Source organism: Acomys minous (assembly GCF_964271855.1).
Source record: "Acomys minous genome assembly, chromosome: 10".
Lineage (NCBI taxonomy): Eukaryota > Metazoa > Chordata > Mammalia > Rodentia > Muridae > Acomys > Acomys minous.
Window position 1 is genome coordinate 89,094,775 of NC_140491.1, and position 19,569 is coordinate 89,114,343.

The 19,569-nt window shown below is 43.8% G+C and overlaps 1 protein-coding gene across 2 annotated transcripts in view; it reads right to left on the reverse strand.

The window, feature by feature from the left end:
- The window catches only part of CACNB4 (calcium voltage-gated channel auxiliary subunit beta 4), a 259,198-nt gene extending 249,856 nt beyond the window's left edge, over positions 1–9,342 (reverse strand). The window contains exons 1-2 of one of the 2 annotated variants that reach the window (XM_084798891.1): positions 9,013–9,342; positions 8,494–8,577 (exon numbers count right to left, since the gene is read on the reverse strand). In XM_084798891.1, the coding sequence (XP_084655017.1) occupies positions 8,494–8,577; positions 9,013–9,072 (144 nt within the window). In that variant the 5' untranslated portion in view covers positions 9,073–9,342. Of the gene's footprint in view, positions 1–8,493; positions 8,578–8,771; positions 8,949–9,012 lie in introns of those variants that run through there. The other variant, XM_084798892.1, reaches the window with a different exon arrangement.
- Positions 9,343–19,569: the final 10,227 nt, after the last annotated feature.

Consider the following 19,569-nt stretch of genomic DNA (forward strand, 5'->3'; position numbering starts at 1 on the left):
CTTAGCCTCCTAAACTGAAGGGCATACAGATGTTTACTCTACAGAAACGGAGTTTAGGGAACAACGTATGCTAAGAACACAGAAATAGAAAGGCAGTGTGGGGAAAGACTCGGACGTGAGTGAAAGGATGGGTGGGTAACTGAGCAGCTGCCCAGTGATTAGATTTCCCAATCACAAATTCCATACGTTCAATTCTATTTCTCCAAGCTCCAAAGCAAGAACAACAAAGCAGGTTTGGCCAGGGGAGCAGTCGATCTCTTTCTTGCTTTATCAGACTTCAGTTTGGGAAGCTCCACCCTGCAGAACATTCTCAAAGGAAGTATGGACGCTTTCTTAACGTTTACTGCAACTGGACTGTACTATTGAGGAAGCAAGACCCACTTACAGACAAGAAAGAAAGGGGGGGGAAGCCTTCCACCTTTGTTTATGAAAATACTTTTTTTTTTTTACTGTCGGCTGTACTGTAGCTAAAATATAAACAAGGTTATGGCTACGTGGCCAGCCTCACGGCTGCACCCCACCCCCTCCCCAAGGCCCAGGCCTGCAAGGATGCTTCCCAGGCTCCCAGGCCAACTGGATCCCACCTGGGCTGCCAGTGGCCAACTGAAGGGAAGAGGGGGAGAGCAGAGATGTCTCTTCTTCCTTTTCTCTACCCCAAGTGGTTGCTCTGACAGAGGCAGCATCTCCTTGTGCCTCTGGCTCCTCCTAACTGGATAGATTCCTTTCAGTCCAGCGCCTGACAATTTCCTCCATAGCTTTCTAGATTGACAGCAAGGGTAGCTTGGGCCTGAAGAAATGGCTCAGCCGTTATAAACACTGGTTGTTCTTGCAGAGGACCTGGGTTCATTCTCAGCACCCCCATGACAGCTCTCACCCACCTGTAACTCCAGTGCTAGGAGATCCGATGGCCTCTTCTGACCTCCTCAGGAACCAAGTGTCCAGGTCTGCATACAGTACACAGACATGCATACAGAAAAAAAAACACCTATTTGCATGAAATAAAAAGTTAAAAAAAAAATCGATGGTGGCCTCATGTTATAACTAACTCCTGGGTTTATTCTGATCTCTCTCATAAGCTGTTTAAACATGTTTCTGGATTCAAGTCCATGGAGGATAGGGAAAAACACAAGTAATTTTGATAGGGCAGTGAGACTATGGCTAATAGAACATAATTTGTTTGTGTACTAGCTAAGGCAAACAAACAAACAATCCTTTGTGACCTGTGAACACACAGCAAAAAGGGCCATCCGTGGTAGAATCAGTACGAAACCACCGGCTCCAGACCCTCCAAAGGATGCTTTGTTCTTCAAAGCATCTACACAGAATAAGGACGCATCTAGAACCAGGCTCACACCTGTAATCACAGCACTGGGGAGGCTGAGACTGGAGGATGCAGGTTCCAGATCAGCCTGGGATACATAACAATTCCCTATTTCAACAGGAAAATAACTAACCGGAGTCCTGAGATAAACGAATGCTCTAGGTTCAAAGAGGAAAAAACACCATGTGCCCTTTCACACGCCCTCACCTACGAATCTGCGTGCATCTTTAACCCCCAGAGCTAAAGTGTGCTGTGGGGAAAACAAGCACCCCTGCCCGTGCGACCTTTCCATCCTGGGCTCCAGTTATCTGGAAGTGAGAAACTGAAAGATTTTACTTCTGCGATCTCTTCCTGTTCTAGAACTGCCATCCTGGGCTCTGGGATAAATTTGGCATTATCTACATGCCTCTAGGCATAGGATTATTCTTAGAGCTGTGCACAAAGCAGATACCTTCTGTTGACGAATTCACATTTCATCAGAGGAATGTGTCTGTAACCAGCACCCAAATTATAACCCAAAGAATTCCTCTGCCAGCTTGTTTTATTATAGTATCAACTCCAAAGCTGCATATGTTTCCGATCTCTAAATACAATGTGGCTCCTCTGAATCACTGTAAGGATCATCTGATTAGCATACTTTAAAAAACACGAGGCTTCCACAGACAGCTTCGGCCATGTCTTCCATCCCACAGCTCTTATTTCTAAATGTGACGTCATTATGTGGTTCTATAACTTACCTTTTCACTTCAGGGTATTTTGAATAAATGTCTTAAATATACTTCTGTGGCATCACTTCATTTTTAATGGCTAAGTAGTTTTCTGGAAACATCATTACTTAATCATTTAATATTTACTAAATATATGCTTTGCTTTCAGATTCTCTGTGCAATATAATGCTCATGAGTGAGGGTTTAGTAGACAATTTTCATTATATCTGTGGAGCCTTTCTCTGGGGTTGGTTGGTTTGTTAGTTTGTTCTGGGGTTTTGTCTTGTTTTGGTTTTGAGATAGGTGTCTCACTTTGTTATCCAAGCTGGCCTCACACTCTGAGGCTTTAAAGATTTCCCACCACTGCATCAAGCTCCTTGTATTTTTTAAGAGACAGTATGCTTAAAATTCATCAAATAGGACAGGTGAGGTGGCTCAACAAATAAAGGGCTTACCATGAAAACCTGATGATGAGTACTCAATCCCCAGAAACCACATTAAGGCAGAAGAATAGAAATAGCTCCACTAGGTTGTCCACTGACCTCCACAAGTCCACCAAGGCATGCAGGCACATTCATTCACATGTGCACTCATACACACACACACACACACACACACACACACACACACACACGCACACACACAATATTTTTTTTAAATAATCAAATACTCTTCTTTGTACACATGGAACATTTATCCCTTACTGTGTTACATAAATTGAATAATTTTAACTTAATTTGTGATATCATATTAATGCTGAGTTTAATTTGGTTTTACCCATTTCTCTTTACTCACATGGAAAGTGACCTTCTCACTACATCAAAAATATTCTCAGGGCCTGGAGAAATGGCTCTGCCATTAAGATCACGTCTTCCTTTTTCAGAGGATAAGGGTTGGGTTCCCAGCACCTAAACCAGGAGACTCAGAATTGCCTGTAATTCCAGCCTCAAGGATCAGATGCCTTCTTCTAGATTGATGGACCCTGCAGGCACATGGTGCACATACAGACAAGCAGGCACACAAATATTCATATAGATTTAAAAACATGAATAGAGACTCTCAGCCAACAAGAGGGCTCAGTGAGAAATGCACTTGCTGCCAAGCCTCATGACCTGAGTTCAAGCCCCAGGGGAGAACTGACTCTTATAGACTGCTCTCTGACCATCACATGTGTGCTGTGACATGTGCGCCTGAGAACACACACATAGTAAATAAATACATTTAGCAAAATTTGGGGTTTTGTTTGTTTGCTTGCTTGCTTTTTAGATACCCTCTTGGGGATGCAAAACTGGATTGCTCATGATGCTGGCCAGCCTGCCTAACCTAATTGGCAAGTATGTCCCAATGAGAGACCATGTTAAAATGTAAGTCAGGTGGCTCCTGAAGAGCAGCATGCTGGCTTCACTCACGTGCACGCACACACACATGTGAACATGCACACACACACACGCATCCCTATACACACAGAGATATTTCCCTCTTTCTCTCCTTGAAATGGAGTAGGCTCTTAGGCCTGTTTTACACTCTGCAACACAAGAGAAATGAGATCTTGTGTTTGAAGCTGACATCCACAACAGCTGCAGATGCAGTCTCTGCTCCTTGGGATGGTCCCACTTAGACCTCAGCCACTACATCACCAAAGGTTCAAACAGACATGGGAGATGCAACAGAGGGAAACCAACCCCCTTCCCAAAAGCCCCAACAAAGTTCTCAGCCGGTAGCTCGCACCAACTGCCGACCACACATGCAAGGCTCTTTTGGACCTCCCCACCATCCCTGTGCCTACGAAACATCACAGGAAACAGAAGAGCTGTTTGGTCAGTGCTCAGAAATAAATTGTTTTAAGCTATGGAATTTGGAGGGAGGTTTGTTAGGAAGCAATTGCTTCCTTTCAACAAAAACTCATCTCCCAAATCGATCCTTTCCACTCATACAAATGGGCGCACACAGAAAATGGATGATGCTTAAAGCCAAAGGATGCAAAGACGTTCCCTTACCTTCCTGGTACTCAGGTCAGTCAACTGACAGACATTAGGAGAGATCTAAGTCCGTCTTAACTGCAATGGAGAAGTGAGACTAAAAACTGAGCACAGGTACTTTGCTCTAGAAGCTCCTACTTAGAAAATAGATCTAATGATGGAGCTCAGGAAAGGAAGTAAGGCCAAATTCTTAAGCTGAGACAGGAAGATTCGTCATGAATTTGAGGCTTGCCTGTGCCACAGAGAGAGACACTGTGTCAAACCAACATCTTAGAGATTGAGAAATATGAAAAGCTAACAGGCAAAGAGAAAAGTCCTCCACATAGGTGTGGGTATGTGCAAAGGGCCTGTGGCAGAGGCTGTGTATTTAAGCTCGGAACCCAGACATAAGGATCACAGCTGGGGATGATGCTGTTACCAGGTAGAGGCCAGACCCTATAAAGGGATTCACACACACACACACACAAAATACATTTAATACAATGAAAAAAAACTAACCCTCCATCAGATTTTTCTTTTCAAACCCCAGTGGGACAAGGGCTAACTCAATACACTGCCATTCATAACAAAGCTGGTGCGAGACCCGGGCACTTTAACCCTCCACGCAGTCACTGGTTCCTGTGCCTGCCTACTCCTACCGTCACTGTACTGTTTGTAACCTCTCTTGCTCCACAACTCAGCAATAACATCTTCGAGTTCAAAATCGAAGCCTCTTTTTTTCTCAGTGTCTAACACAGAGCTGGATACTAAGCAAGCGCTAAAGCGCTTCTCCAAGACGTGAGCCAATGAGCCACAAATGCATGCTCTATCCATTAACAGCGTTATCTGAGACCTGGGAGAAAATCCCACGGGCGTGGGTGCTGAGAAAGCCACGCCCATGAGAGCATCATCATCCAGCCTTGCTGAATCCAGCCTTGCTGTAAGGTATCACTCCCTTCTAACTTTAGCCAGGTCTTGACACTCACCCTGTGGGAAGAGCCAAGAGCAGCCCATCAGACTCGTCACACACTGGATGATCATAGGTGTAAGCCATATGTGGGTCACCTTTGTCTGACTCTCCTTTCAGTAGCCATATAGTTCATCTTCTCGCCTTTCCCCAAAGACGCCATTTAGGGGCTCCCTGGATTCATACCAAACCCCGCATCTCTCCTGAATTGTGGCAGCCAGCATTCTAGAAGACCAGGGGAATGAGGCAACAAGGCCTGCCTTTGGTCCAAGTCAGGGTGTTTAGGGACAACTAGCTGGTGTGTGTAGGACCTATCAATCACAGCTTGCTCCTCCCAGGCGTTTATGCCTGAGGCTGGTCCCCTACTGAGACTAGCTAAGACCTTCTCCTTGTGCCAAGCATAATAGTTTCTGAACAGTGTGGCAGGTACCCTCTACCAGAGTGAGCACAGGTCACTCATTCAGAGCTTTTCTGCACGTGTGTCTGTCCTTTCTTCAGTGTCTTCATTCCCAGTCAGGGTTCCAGGACCGAGCCATGTAGGACCAGGCAGCCTCTCTTCCTCAATACGCTTGTTTTGAGACAGGCTTCTGTGTGTGTATGTGTGTGTGTGTGTAGGGATGCATACACTTCTGCATTCATTTACACACAAAGGCAGAAAAACACTTACCAGGTCCAAGAACTAAAACTGTTTTCATTATTAAACTTGCAACTGGCCCTCTGACTTTTGTCCATTCTTCCATATCTGATGCAACCTATGAAATGTTTTTAGTGAAGTTTCTTCCTCCATTAAATGATAAGGGCCAAGAAATGAGCAACATTATTTTTATGAATGTTATTGTTTGAACATATAACCAAATCTCAAAAAAAACCCTCATCTGTTGAAGATTTGGTTCCCAATGCACTCATGTTCAAAAGTACTTGGTCATGGGGGCTCTAATCTTGTTATCGGGTGAATCCATTGGTGAACTCATAGCTGATTGGAGGGTCGTTTGAAGGTGGTGGGAACTGTGGCTTAACTGGAGGAAGTAGATCTCTGAGGTCATGCCCTTGGAGAGTTTATACTATGCCCAAGTCCTTTGCTTTCAGTTCCCAGGTCTGTCTTTCGGCTCCAGATGCCGTGAAGTCAGCAGCTCTCTGTGCCTCACCACAGGCTCAGTCAAGTGACCACAGGCTGAAATATTGGAGGCGACGAAGCAAGATAAATCTTTTCTCCTTTAAGTTGATTTTCTCAGCAATGGAAAATTGACTCTAATACAGCGGGTCTCTTAACTTTCTCCAGTAGTAAAGCAAAAAACGAAATGTGAAACAGCACCAGGAAATTCCATTACTTCCAGTATGGAGGATTTAAAAGCTGGAAAGATGGCTCAATGGGCAAATGTGCTTGCTGTCTGCCACTTGACACCCTGAGTTCAATCCCCAGGGCTCACATAGTGACAGGAGAGAAGGGACTCTCTGACCTCCACATACACACAGTGGCAATCAAATAATATAATTAAATTTTTTTAAGTATTTAAAATTACTGTCACTCTTTAGAGGTCTCTACTAAAAGATGTTGTGCTTTAAAAAAAATATATATATATATATATATACATGTTGGCATTTGGGTGAAAACTGCCTAATTGTATTCAAAGGATGCTATTAAAAAGCCATTTAAAATCATTTCTCATTTCATCAAACAATATGACTCTTTCCTTTTAAAATGAATCTATTTAGAGAGGTCTGTATTTAAATCAGATTTTGTGTAAGACTGTACTGTGCTATGACGTTCCCCCCAAAATATATACTGTTTTTGTATCAAAATTAAGAATATTTTTCACTACAATTAACTTCTGAATTTGGACCATTTTATGAAGTCAGTATGGCCAGTTTCAAAAATATTTATGAACTATATTTATTCTCATTTAGCACTGGTCTAAATACCTCCCAGAATTACCTTTGCGATATTTTTTTTTTACATTGCTAAGCCTGCACACAGCACCCCACTCTTCAACAGTGTGTGTGTGTGTGTGTGTGTGTGTGTGTGTATGTGTGTGTGTGTGTTTTCAATAATTTCTTATTAGGATATTAGGAAAAATATTAGAAAGGATATTATTTTGTTCAGGCTCTGAATGTGAAGCAGCACAGTGGTAGCGTAAATTCAAATATATCAGTCAAACAATTCACAGAATGCACTACTGTGTTATTAGTGTTTCCAAGAATCTGCAATAAGAAAGCACTACCAAAAATAAGCATCTACAAAATAAACATAAAGAACTCAAAGAGTTGCATAACTCAAAAAAAATATTTTAAGCTGAGCAATGGCTTCCCCTTGTCAAATACACAAATAATCCCAGCTCTGCAAAGAGGGTAGAATGTACTTTCAAAATGAATGCAGAATCAAATGTGTTTGAATGATGTACTTGCTTGCAGCACACCACACTGAGTTACAGAATGATAGCCATAATTCCTATTTCTGCAGAAAGTACAAATGTTCGTGGAAATATTGCCCAAATACGCTTTATAGATCTTTTAAGCGCGGTCGGAGTCCAATTTTGAGCCTAAATCATATTTTACTTTGAAAATATGTTTAAACTAATTATCAAAAATACCCACAGCGGCTGCCATTACTAAGTTAAAAAATCACAGGACACCACGTTCTAGGTGACCTAGAGAGAAAGGTATTTCTCAAGGTCACTCCAGCGGCCCAGGACAGATCCTCGGGATACAAGCTTCTTGGGGCAATGACCAAAGCCTTCCCAAGTCATCTGGAAGGCGCACACTCCAAAGAAGGATCAAGGTGAGCCACTTCTGCATGCTTTCTCCAGCACCCAGCGGCTCCGGAGGAGGTTTCACTGGCAGCACTGGGCAGTACAAAGAGGGTCGATTTGCTTCCTCAAGGTGACCTGCACCCGAGAACTGAGCATTGCTAGCCACCTGCGGTTTGAACTACTTGTCTCTGATCACGAGAAAAACACTCAAAAGCCAGCGCTCGGTGCAGGGCAGCCAGACCCTAGGTACAGCGCCTGCACTGGCTTATTTAGGTCTCACCAGATCGCTGTCCCTGACAGTCCTTAATCAGGCGAAATCGATAAAGCGGTGCCAAAACGAGACTAAACTTTTCTGTTCCAAGTGTCTTTCTTTTGGCCAGAACTCAGAGAACTCTCAAAAATGTGGAAGTGTTCAAAATAGGACAAAGATTGGAGAAATCCTCTAACTCTCACCCACATCGCATCAAATCAGGTCGCCCGTGTCCCTCCGTGCACCGAAGGTGGGCCACGAACATTTCTAGCTCCTAAATTCAATGTCCCGGACCAATGTCCCTGTCCCCTCCAACACTAGTCCACAAATACAAACTAACTTCCCGGAGCGACAAAGAGACGTCGGGATGAGAATACTAGGTGGCCAGGGTACGAGGAGAGGGACAGAGTTGGAAGCGGGACTAAGGAGCCGGCAACAGAGGGACGAGGTCGGAGCCCTGAGCCCCGAGAGGCGTGGACCGGACTTGCGCTCCGGGGCAGGGGACCGGGCTGGATGCGGGCTCCGGATGCCCGGGCCTCCTACCTGTCTGAGGATGAAGCTGGTGGAAGTGGTGCTGCCATCGGATCTTTTCAACCTGCTCCTCCGGGTCGTGGTGCCTCGGGCCACCTGAACTCGACACACCGGGGCCAGAAAGAAGCCAGTGAGGACCGCAACGCAGAGCCGGGCGGGCTTCCAGGGCTGAGTCCTCCTTGGGAACCGCGCCCCGGGGACCCCTGAGCCCCTCGCCCTAGTCTCCCCGGTGCCTCCCAGAGCCTCCACCCCACCCCCTCACCCCGAGCTGGGTGGCCCCGAGCACCCACCACATCCATTAACAAAGCGTCGCGGGTGCCGGGTCTGAGTCCCCAGCATCGGCGACAGGAGGCTGCAGACTCTCAAGCCCGAGCGCGGAGCCCAGGAGCGGGGCTCGGAGGAGGAGGGGAGGAGGAGGAGGAGGAGCGGGCGGGAGGCGCGGAGGAGGGAGCCGCGGCTCCGGACCAGCGCCCCACACTCGCGGCACCAAGGCGGGGCGCGGGGCGGTGCGGGTGGAGGAGGGGGCGGTACCTGCGAGCTAGGGGAGTGCGGCCCGTCCGCCGCCCCGTTCTTGGCGTAGGAGGAGGACATGGTTCAGTGGCGCCGCATGGCCCTCGTGGCGTGGTGGGCGGAGGGCACGGGCCCCGCGAGGCCGGGTGCGGGCGGAGGGGGAGGCAGGACTTCCCCACCCGGCTCCTGGCCCCGCGCCGGCTCGCGGGCCGCTTGCCCGCACTTCGCCGAGCGCCGCACCTTAAAGGGGCCGAGGCGCTTCCCCCCACGCCCTCAGCCAGGAGCAGGTGAGGGGGCTCCTCGGCTCTCGCTTCCCGGAGCCTTGGGGAGAAGTACTCTCCCACCCCGCCAGCGCTCTACAGCGCAGCTTTCCAGAGGATGGAGGGAGGGGAAAATCTGAGATGGGGGTGGGAGGATTAAAATAGTCTGCACAGTTTAAAATGAGACAAAGGTGGCACGGTTCATGAATCAGGATTTGGTGAGGGAAGCTGGGGCAGTGTTGCGGGGAGTGGGCAGAGCGTGTGTGTGTGTGTGTGTGTGTGTGTGTGTGTGTGTGTGTGTGTGTGTGTGTGTGTGTGTGTGTGTGTGTGTGTCCATCCCTGCACTCGAATTTGAAAAGGACAAGGCTGACTCCTTCCGCGACTTTCCTCATCAGCCCACTTTGGTAAGGCGCAGGGTTTTGTGATTTGCTTTCTATTAGTGTTTTTGTCATCTTTGGGCAACTCTACCCTCCGAGCCGCGAGTTACACACACCCAAGTAGGCGTGGGAGAGCCTGCCAGCCGGAGTCTGAGTGGAGATGCAGCCCCACTGGAGACCAGAGTGTCCTAAGGAGTTTTGAAGGTCACATCAAACCTACTAAAAAGCAGGAGTTGACCACGTGCCTCCCAATTGTATAGCTGTTTCCAGACGAAGAAACTCACCCTGAAGCCATACGCAACCTTGCTTTCCAAAGGCTGTAAACACATGGCTGTATTTGAGATCAAGTTCAAAGCAAGGGGATCCTAGAAGGAAAAAATTTGAAGTAATAAAAAGAGGGGAGAAAAACATGTGAATTCAAAAACTAGATTCTAACGGTAGTTACCACGGGGGAAATCCAACGCTAAGATAGATACAAAATCAATAAGTCAGTCCTCCTCACCCTGCGCTTTTATTTTCCGTTCCATTACACACTTTTTTTTTTCAGTCCTACCTCTTTACATAACCCGAATTTTGGGTCTTTAAATCAGTCTCCTTGAGGTCAACCTTTTTATGGTGTGTCACACACACACAAACACCCCACAACCCCAGGCCACCTACAAACTGCAAGCAAAGCCATTTCTCTAAAACCACTTGGCTCAAGTGGCTGTTTTCTAAGGTAAAGTCCGAATTCCATGATCCACCAACTAGGCTTCTCTGCCTTGCTTTAGACACACCCACGCTCTTAAAACTCATCTCTCCAAATTGATTTCTATTTGCAAGAGAGCAAGTGTGTCCACTTACTGCTTTTACCCACCTACCAGTCTACGGCAGCCTCACAGCTCTGGAGTGTGTCCTTGGCACCTGCCCTCCACACCGTCTAGACACCACCCAGCAGTCTGCAACCCTGCTCTGCTCACTCTTCCTCCACAGAGATCCTCCCGGACCCTTGTGGTCCTGGATTGTCCTGTGCCTGAAAAACTGGAGCATTTATTCCCTAGATATTTGGCACAAGCTGCCTTAGTTTATTAATTCTCCCTTTTGTGAAAAACTAATTTACAAATTAGCTCATTGGTGTCTATATAGTTTATACCTGGTAGATGCTCCCGTGAAGTTTATGGTAAGGATCCATCTAATAACGTAGACCCCTACTTCAGTAGCGGTCGCCTTGTTCCGCTTTTAGCTTGGAACCTTTTTTTTTTAATAGTTGACAGTTCATCAATACACATAGGGTAAATGGCTTCTAATTGCCCAGTTTCACTGACTGAGTAATCGAAACAGAACGCACACCAGGCAGACAGCATGAGTTACTCTGTGCTTGTGCCTCTTAACAAAAAGCAGTGAGAATTCTGAACACACCTCTAGAGATGGGCCTAAAAGGCACACCGTGATGCTAAAGATGTCTAAGGCAAGCAATCTACAGAGCCTCAGAAAGAAAAGTGTGAGTCTGTGGCATCTCAGCCAGGCTCTGCCGATTTCCTCTTCCCTTCCCACTCAGAGAGGGAAGCTCCGCCCCCTCCCCCCACAAGCAGTCAGAAACACAGGACTTCCGCTCCTCTTAGCTCCCAGTTGAGGGGTTAACTTTCCTGGGAGAGATACTGTAATCCTCCCCATCTACTGATGTGGGAACTAAGCTTTGAGTGATCGTGGGAGGGTAGTAGAGGCTGCCTTCGATGATCACGCCCCTGAGATGGAGCTCAGTGTTGCCCTCAGCCTCATCGAGAACACTTGGGTCCTGATGGAACTTGTTTCTGGCTCATGGGAAAGCATGTCGCGGGACCTAAGACTTCTTCCCTTCCCTTCTACTAGGCGATCCTCCTCTAAAGTGATCATGCCACTGTGGAGGTTTAGGTGACAATGACCTCCACAGGCTCATAGACTTGAGTTTTGGCTTCCAGACGGTGGAGCTGTTTGGGAAGGATTCGGAGGTATAGTGTTGTTGGAGGAGTGCTGGAGAAGAAGTGTCACTCAGGGTAGGCTCTGAAACTTCCGACGCCCACAAAAGGCCAAGTCTTGTTCTCTTTCTGCCTGCAACGTCTGAATCAGATGTGAGCTCTTGGCTACTACTGCTCCAGCACCCATGCTTGTGTGGGTGCGGCCGTGATTCTCACCATGATGGTCATGGACTAACCCTCTGAAAATCTAAGCAAGCCTCTAACTGCTTTCTTTTATGTTGCCTTGGTCACAATGCCTCCTCACAACAACAGAATAATAACAAAGACAGAGAGAATTATACCATTGTTCCTACATCCAGCACTCAGGGGGAATGAAATTGGGTTCCTTTTTTCTTTCTTTCTTTCTTTCTTTCTTTCTTTTTTTTTTTTTTTTTTTTTTGAGACAGGGTGTCTCTGTGTAGCCTTGATGTCTTAGAACTCACTCTGTAGACCAGGCTGGCCTTGAACTCTCAGAGATCCACCTGCCTCTGCCTACGGAGTGCTGAGATTAAAGGGTGTACTACCAACCTCCTGCTTTGAAGTTGGATTCTTATCTCTCACCAATATACAAAAACTTAAAATAGATCAGAAATCTAAATGAGAGAACTAGTACTGTAAAATCACAATACAACAGTAAATCTTCATGGTCTTGGACTTAGCAAAGGATTATTAAAATGCCACCAAAGCACGACAAAAGAAAAACAGACATGTTGGACTACATAAAAACTAAAAACTTTTGTGCTTACAAAGGTACAATCAAGAAAGTGAAAAGATAACCCACAGGATGGGACTGAATTTTTTTTAATGGGAAAAGGATCTGAAAAAAATATGATATATTAATGGCCAAAAAAGCAGGTAAAATTTTCTAATAATCCTCAGGTAAGTGCAACTCAAAACTATGATGAGCTTCAAACTATGGTTTTAAAATGCATGCTGAAGTTTAATTACATCTTAACAGTATTAGATGATGAGACCTTTAAGAGATAATTTTGCCATTAATGGCTCCACTCCTACAATGGAACTGGTGCCATTATAAACAGTTACTTTTGCTTCTGTTTGCTGTAACTTGGCCCTTCTGCCTTCAGCTATGTGATAACATGGAAGGCTTTCACTAAATGCTGGCTCCTTGACCTTTGATATTCTACCTTTAGAACAATGAAAAATAAATTATTGCTCACGATACACTATCTAGTATCATGTATTCTGTAATACCAGCACCAAATAATGTGAGGCAGCCACCACTTCGCACCAACTAGAATGAACTACCATTATATTAAGCAAGGGGCTGGAGACATGGCTCAGTGGTTAAAAGTGTTTGTTGCTCTTACAGAGGACTGGAGTTCAGTTCTCAGCACCCACATGGAGGCTGTAACTCTAGTTTCAAGAGATCCAATGTCTTCTTCAGGCCTGCACCATATTGCACACACATGGTGAATTGACTTACATGCAAGCAAAACACCAATACATATAAAATTTTAAATCATTTTAAAAATATTATTCTGAGTAAAAGAAAGTGTGGAGACCTGCTTTAGCCTTTAGCATAACTAGAGCCATTTTGTCTTCAACCTCCATTTTGATCGTAAGAGGAAATTAAGTTCAGGTTTGCAGGCTCTGCCCTCCAATGACTAACATGCTGACACATTGTAAGGTCAGGATAACCTCTTGCCAGGTCTCTATGGTTTCTTTTCTCAAACTGCATATACATTGTTGCCTTGATATTCTGTAAAGTCTCCAACCTGCAATCCAATCAAATTAAAGGTCAGTTAGAAATTATTTGTCTAGCTAGTCAAATTGATGTAATGCTGCCCTCTCCTCACTTCCTACAGCTTGTTGCCTGGTTGTTTCCTGTTGAAGTTTTGTTACCTGGTTGCAGTTTTCTTATTTAAAAGAAAAAAAAAAGTCTCCCTTAGAAGCAAACCAGCATCACAGTTTGGTTTCCCAATCCACTGTGTCCCTAATTATGATCAGTCTTGAGGTGTATATTCAATAAACCAACCATATCTAACTGAGATTGAAGTCTGAATGGTTTGTGCAGCTATTCTTGGACTACAGCATTTGGGGGTCTGTTGTTAGTTTACCAGTATGGCCTAATAATTTTTATTATTAGGCCTATAATTATTATTATGGCAGTATAACCCACTAGTAGTCAATCAAGACACCCACTGTTATATTTCAAAATAGCCTTAGTTAACCTGGGGCAGGGCAGATATTAATCCTCTAAACTACTTCCCATAGTGGAGCAGGTATGGAATACCTGTCCCAATCCCATGCCATCTGGTTCTAATAATTTCTATCAAGCTACCTCCCATCCAAAATCCCATACACTTGCTAATGGTCATCACCTGGGCCAAATTCTCCATCCACGCCTGCCATGTGCTTCTCCTCCACCTAACCCATGATGGTGCAACCTTCTTCTTCTCTCTTCTCCTCTGGTCTCTCTTCTTCCCAAGATTCTCTCTGTCTCTCCATGCCCCAGAACCCCAGCCCCACCTATCTCATTTGCCCTGCCCAGGTGATGGCTTTTTATTAATTAGCATCAAAATACATCAGACCATCCTCCAACAGAGGTCCCCTTGAGATAGCCCCAAACCTTCAACCACCCCTCAGTTTGATAAATGAATGGCACTAAAGCAGCCAGCTCCTCCATAAAGAGGAAAGTTTTCTTTTACTTGTTCCTTGGTTTTCTTGGTTTTCCTTGGTTTGGTCTTGTTTCTGGTACCAGTCTAAACTCCTGGCAACTAAAAAAAAAAAAAGAAAAAAAAGAAAAGAAAAGAAAAGAAAAAGAGGGGCTCAATGCAGCAGGGTCTCTGAGGCTGGAGGCTTGGGGAACACCCCAGTTCTCCATCTGGTACAGGGGGATGGATTACGATACACCCTTTCAAATTTGGGTGGGACTTTCATCTGAGAGTCCCAACATGCGGCACTGTCTTTGAAACTCGGTTTTGATGGTGCCTGTCCATGTCTGTAGTTTTGTTTAATTGCTTGATTGTTGCACTGTGTTTCATATTTTGGGGAAAGGCCAAACTTCATCTGCTGGCCATTTACCCCTTCACTTAGTTTTAACTCATTTCAAGAATTGCTGCACCTGCAGTTGGGAGTCTAGCACTCCTGGAGCAGCCCTGACTTCTGCCTGGATCAAGCTGGCAGCAAGCCCAGAGCTGGCTAGTCTGCTCAAGTTCCTCTTAAAGGAGCACCAACAGCGTCTCAGCTCCTCCAGTAAGGAAGCTGACAGCTAGTCCTGCCACAAAACCTCTGTGCCTACGAAAATTAGACTCAGCAGGTCACAAGGTGCTCCTCCCTTGGAATTATTGCTGGAGGAAGTAAGAAGAGTTTTGTCTGCTTTAAATATGTCAGTATGTATGACCACTACATGTTTGTTTCTGACTGGTCTTAAATGTATGAATTTACTATGTTCTGTATGTATATCTTGGTTACAAATTACTAGATATGGTTAAAATCTGTAGCATCCGTAACAAAAAGCTAACTTAAACTCGTAACTTAAGTGTTGCAGCCATTCTCGGAAACAACAAATTGCATAAGCCAACCAAAGATACCTTTAAATTGGGATAAGATTTTACACAATTTCTGTCCTGTCTTAAAAATCAGGTTTATAAAAAAAACAAGATTTAAAACTATGCTTGATTAATGAGTTATTAAAGCTGCACCTCCATGTGTGCAGATACCAGAACTTTTCTTGAAGGCAATAAACTTTATAACACTAAAACAATGCACTTGTTTACACTGTTAAAGTTTGGCTTTTGTCTTCTAGAATTTATGATTATGCTCTATGGCTTCATTCTTTTAAAAGGTACTTTATTTTTGATATTGCAAAAAGAGCTTTTAAAAAATATTTAAATTTATAAGGCTATGGGATATTTTAAAGTTTATCAGGTATTTTATTATAATATCTTTATTAATATATGATCTTGATGAATAAATAAACCAATTAAAAATGAGGGCCACAGCTAAATACCAGAGATTAAAGAATTCCTATCTTATGATACAATGAGACAATGACCTTAAAATCTAACAAAGAACTTAAAACAGTTTCTCAGCCTTTTGGGGGAAGTCAAAAGACCTTTTTACAGGGTTAGCCTAGGATGCCTACAAATCAGGTTTTTATTTTATGACTGATGTTGCCACAACAACAACAGAAATGTATATATTAAAAAGTAACACATTAAAGGGAAATAAAAATCACTGTTCACGAGGCTAGCGGAGACAGATTTAAAGATGTATATATTTGGCAACCTTGTTTTTACTAACATTATTAGAAGAACATTTTTTTAATAAATTGGGTCATACAGGAAAGTTATGTTCTATAATGATATGCCATATGGAGGTCAAGGAAGTTCCCAGACTGTTTTTAGGGATTTTGATGTTGATGAATCTTCACTTCAGTGGTTGTCATTTTTATTAAGATGATTGAGACATGCAAGTTAAATGTTGGTTGCCTCATGAATGATTGTATTCTTTGGAATATTCATGACTGACTGTGTTTATTGTCATGATTGACTGTCAGGGTAGGCTTTATTTGGCCACCTATATTTGTTTTCTTTCTTTCTTTTCTTTTCTTTTTTTTTTTTTGTTTGTTTGTTTGTTTGAGACAGGGTTTCTCTGTGTAGTCTTGGCTGGCCTGGAGTCACTTTGTAGACCAGGCTGGCCAGGAACTCAGAGATCCACCTGCCACTGCCTCCTGAGTGCTGGGATTAAAGGCGTGCACCACCACGCCCGGCTCTTGTTTTCAAAGGTAAACAATAACTAAATTATTGCAGAATGTTGAGGATAACCAGGACATTCAAGTTGATGATCAGCCACCTTATGGAGATCAGGTTGTTTAATACATTCAGAAGTATGTTTATAATGAAGTCATGCTAAGAACTGATGCAGTTAATTACAAGATTGAGCTTTATGTAGTCTCTTGTTTTATGCTTTCATGGTTAAGCCTAAGATGGGTAGCTACATACATACACCATTTGTTTAGCTCAGCTATACTTAATTGCCTTGATATTCTATAGTCCTCAAACCTGTCAGAGAATCTGTAGAATATGGCATTTAAATGTTTAATGAAAAAACTTACTATGACAGAGACCCCCAGCTCCTAGTGGTGACCCTAAAGTCTCCAAGAAAATAGGGACACAACCCCAAAGGACTCCGCCTGTATTGTGGTGACTTGAATCCGCCTGCCACAGGTCAAACGGATTCCAGATAAGTACACCTACCTATTACTGAAAATGAGATTTTTTTTTTCCACCTTGGTCATGGGATTCTTCACCTTCCCCAATTACTAGAAAATGTTAATTCTGTACCTAGTCTATTTTTGTCTTGGCAGATTTTCACTTAGCTGACAGACTCTATCCAGGGATCATCTGTGAACTAAAACCTGCTGAGCTCTGGGCTTCCTGAAAGCTGATATAAACCAATCCAGCCGATGTGGTTACTCCCTGTCTTTCAACTGGATCAGCTAATCAGATGCTTCTGGTAACTGCCCAGATTCTGACTAGCATTTCATTTTTCCTGAGCCCCAGTAACAATGTCCTGGTGCATGATACAAAAGAGAATGCATCGTCCATTTTCCCACCTAACAGGCCAAAAGGCTAAGTCAAAAGGGGCTCCCTGACATAAGGGAAAAATAGGTACCTATAATGGCACTGACTTGCCACCCTCATCACGAGTCTGATAGGGCCCCCTCGTTCTGTTCCTCCTGGTTATGCTTTATGCCCCTTGCGTGATAAACTCCATTTCATGCTTCATTCAAGACAGTATTAAGAGCTGGGCATGGTGGTGCATGCCTGTAATCCCAGCACTTGGGAGGCAGAGGCAGACGGATTTTTGCGAGTCTACAGAATGAATTCCAGACAGCTAAGGCTACACAGAGAAACCCTGTCTCAAAAAGTGAAAACAAAAAATGTATTAGTACTGTCAAACTTACTATAGTAAAAACAGTATAACCCCCTAGCTTCAGAAATACTTAAATGATTTGACTTATAGCAAGAACTCAAGTGGGAAATGTTGAGACCTGCTTTAGCTTTTAACATAACTATAACCATTTTGACTTCAATCTCCATTTTGATCGTAAGAGGAAATTTAAGTTCAGGTTTCTAGGCTTTGCCTCCCAATGATTAACATGCTGACACATTGTAAGGTCAGGATAACCTCTTGTCATGTCTCTATGGTTTCATTTCTCAAACTTTGTATACCTTGTTGCCTTGATATTCTGTAAAGCCCTCAAGTGCAGGACCAATCAAATTAAAGGTCGGTTAGAAATGATTTGTCTAACCAGTCAAAATGATGTAATGCTGCCCTCCCCTAGCCTTCTACACCTGGTTGCAGTTTTGTTATCTGGTTACAGTGTTACTTATAAAAAGCCTACCTTAGAAGAGGACCAGCCTCAGAGTTTGGTTCCCAAATCCACTGTGTCCCTGACCATGATCAGTCCTGGGGTGTGTGTTCAATAAACTATCCATATCTGACTAAGACTGAATGGTTTGTGTGGCTATTGTTGGACTACAACAGAAATCATACACAAGAAGTCACAGATTGTATGATTCTTTTTCTCTAAAATGTCCAGAATAAGAACAATCCTTAGACAGAAAATAGGTTAGAGATTGCTTAAGACAGGAGAGGTTCGATAAATAGCTACCAGGTTATCAGGTTCCCTTTGTTTGTATGTGGATGTATAGTATGTGTGGTGTGTGCACGTTATGTGCTCTCCTGTGTGGAAAAAGTGCATGTGGAAGCCTAACATTCAGTGTCTTCCTCAAGTTTTCTCCACTTTATCTACCGAGGCACAGTCTCTTGCTACACCCAAAGATCACGGAGTCAGCTAGTTAGCTAGAAAGCCTGGCCCAGAAGCCCCGTCTCTGTCTCCTGAGCTCTACTTCTGTGTGGGTGCTGGGGATCTGAATTTTGGCCCTCATGCTCATTTTACCCACTGAGCCATATCCCTGGCATCCAAGCGCTAAATACTATAAATACAAATGTCGTCATTATTGCATACATGTATGTATACTAAAAGGCATTGAATCATCTGAGCACACTCAGGAACCGGAGGCAAAATAAGTGCTTGAGTGTTTGAATTTGAGAGCAGCCCAGACAACACGGACTTTGTCTTAAACAAGAGGCTTGAATTGTATTCTTAAAATTGACAAATTGCAAAGTATGTGAATTCTACTAGTTAAGCTGTTATTCTCAATTCTTCAGATCTTAAAAAAATAACTCAGAGCTAAGAGCAAACAGAAGACAAACCACCTCTAATGCAAAATGTCCCTGCTCTGGGTATAATGAGGTTTTTAGATACACAAGGCTAAAGCATGACTTATCCAAGAAAGTAAAACACTGATTTGGGGGCTAACTTTACAGTAAAGCCTGCTTGGTGACAGAATTTGGGTTTTGATTAAAATTCAATTAACATTTAAAAAAATTTTATCAAAATTTTGAAAATTTCATACAGTGTTATTTTGGTCATATTCGACCCTCCTCAGGCCCTTCCAAATCTAACCCTTTCCTTTACCCAACTTTGTATCTTTTTTTTTTTTAACTATAGAGTTCAATTTGTGCTCTTACAGGTGTGGGCCTGAAAACTGATTGACCCTTAAACACCCTTAACCAAGGGCAACACCCTTAAACACACTCCCTCCCCCTCTCCCTCTCCCCCCTCTCTCTCCCTGAGTGTAAAATAGTCCTTCAAGACATAATAAGTGGTTCAATAAATGAATATGTAAGAGACAAAAGAAATCTTCAACACAGAGCTGCAGACAAATGCAGCAGGCTAAGGTACAACACTAGTGTAGGTAATGAAAGTCTCTGAATTACCTTCATAATAGTTCTATGACTCTATTTTATTTATTTTTGGTTTTTTGAGACCAGTTTCTCTGTATAGCCTTGGCTGTCCTGGACTTGCTTTGTAGGCCAGGCTGGCCTCAAATGCAGAAATCCTTCTGCCTCCCTGAGTGCTGGGATTACAGG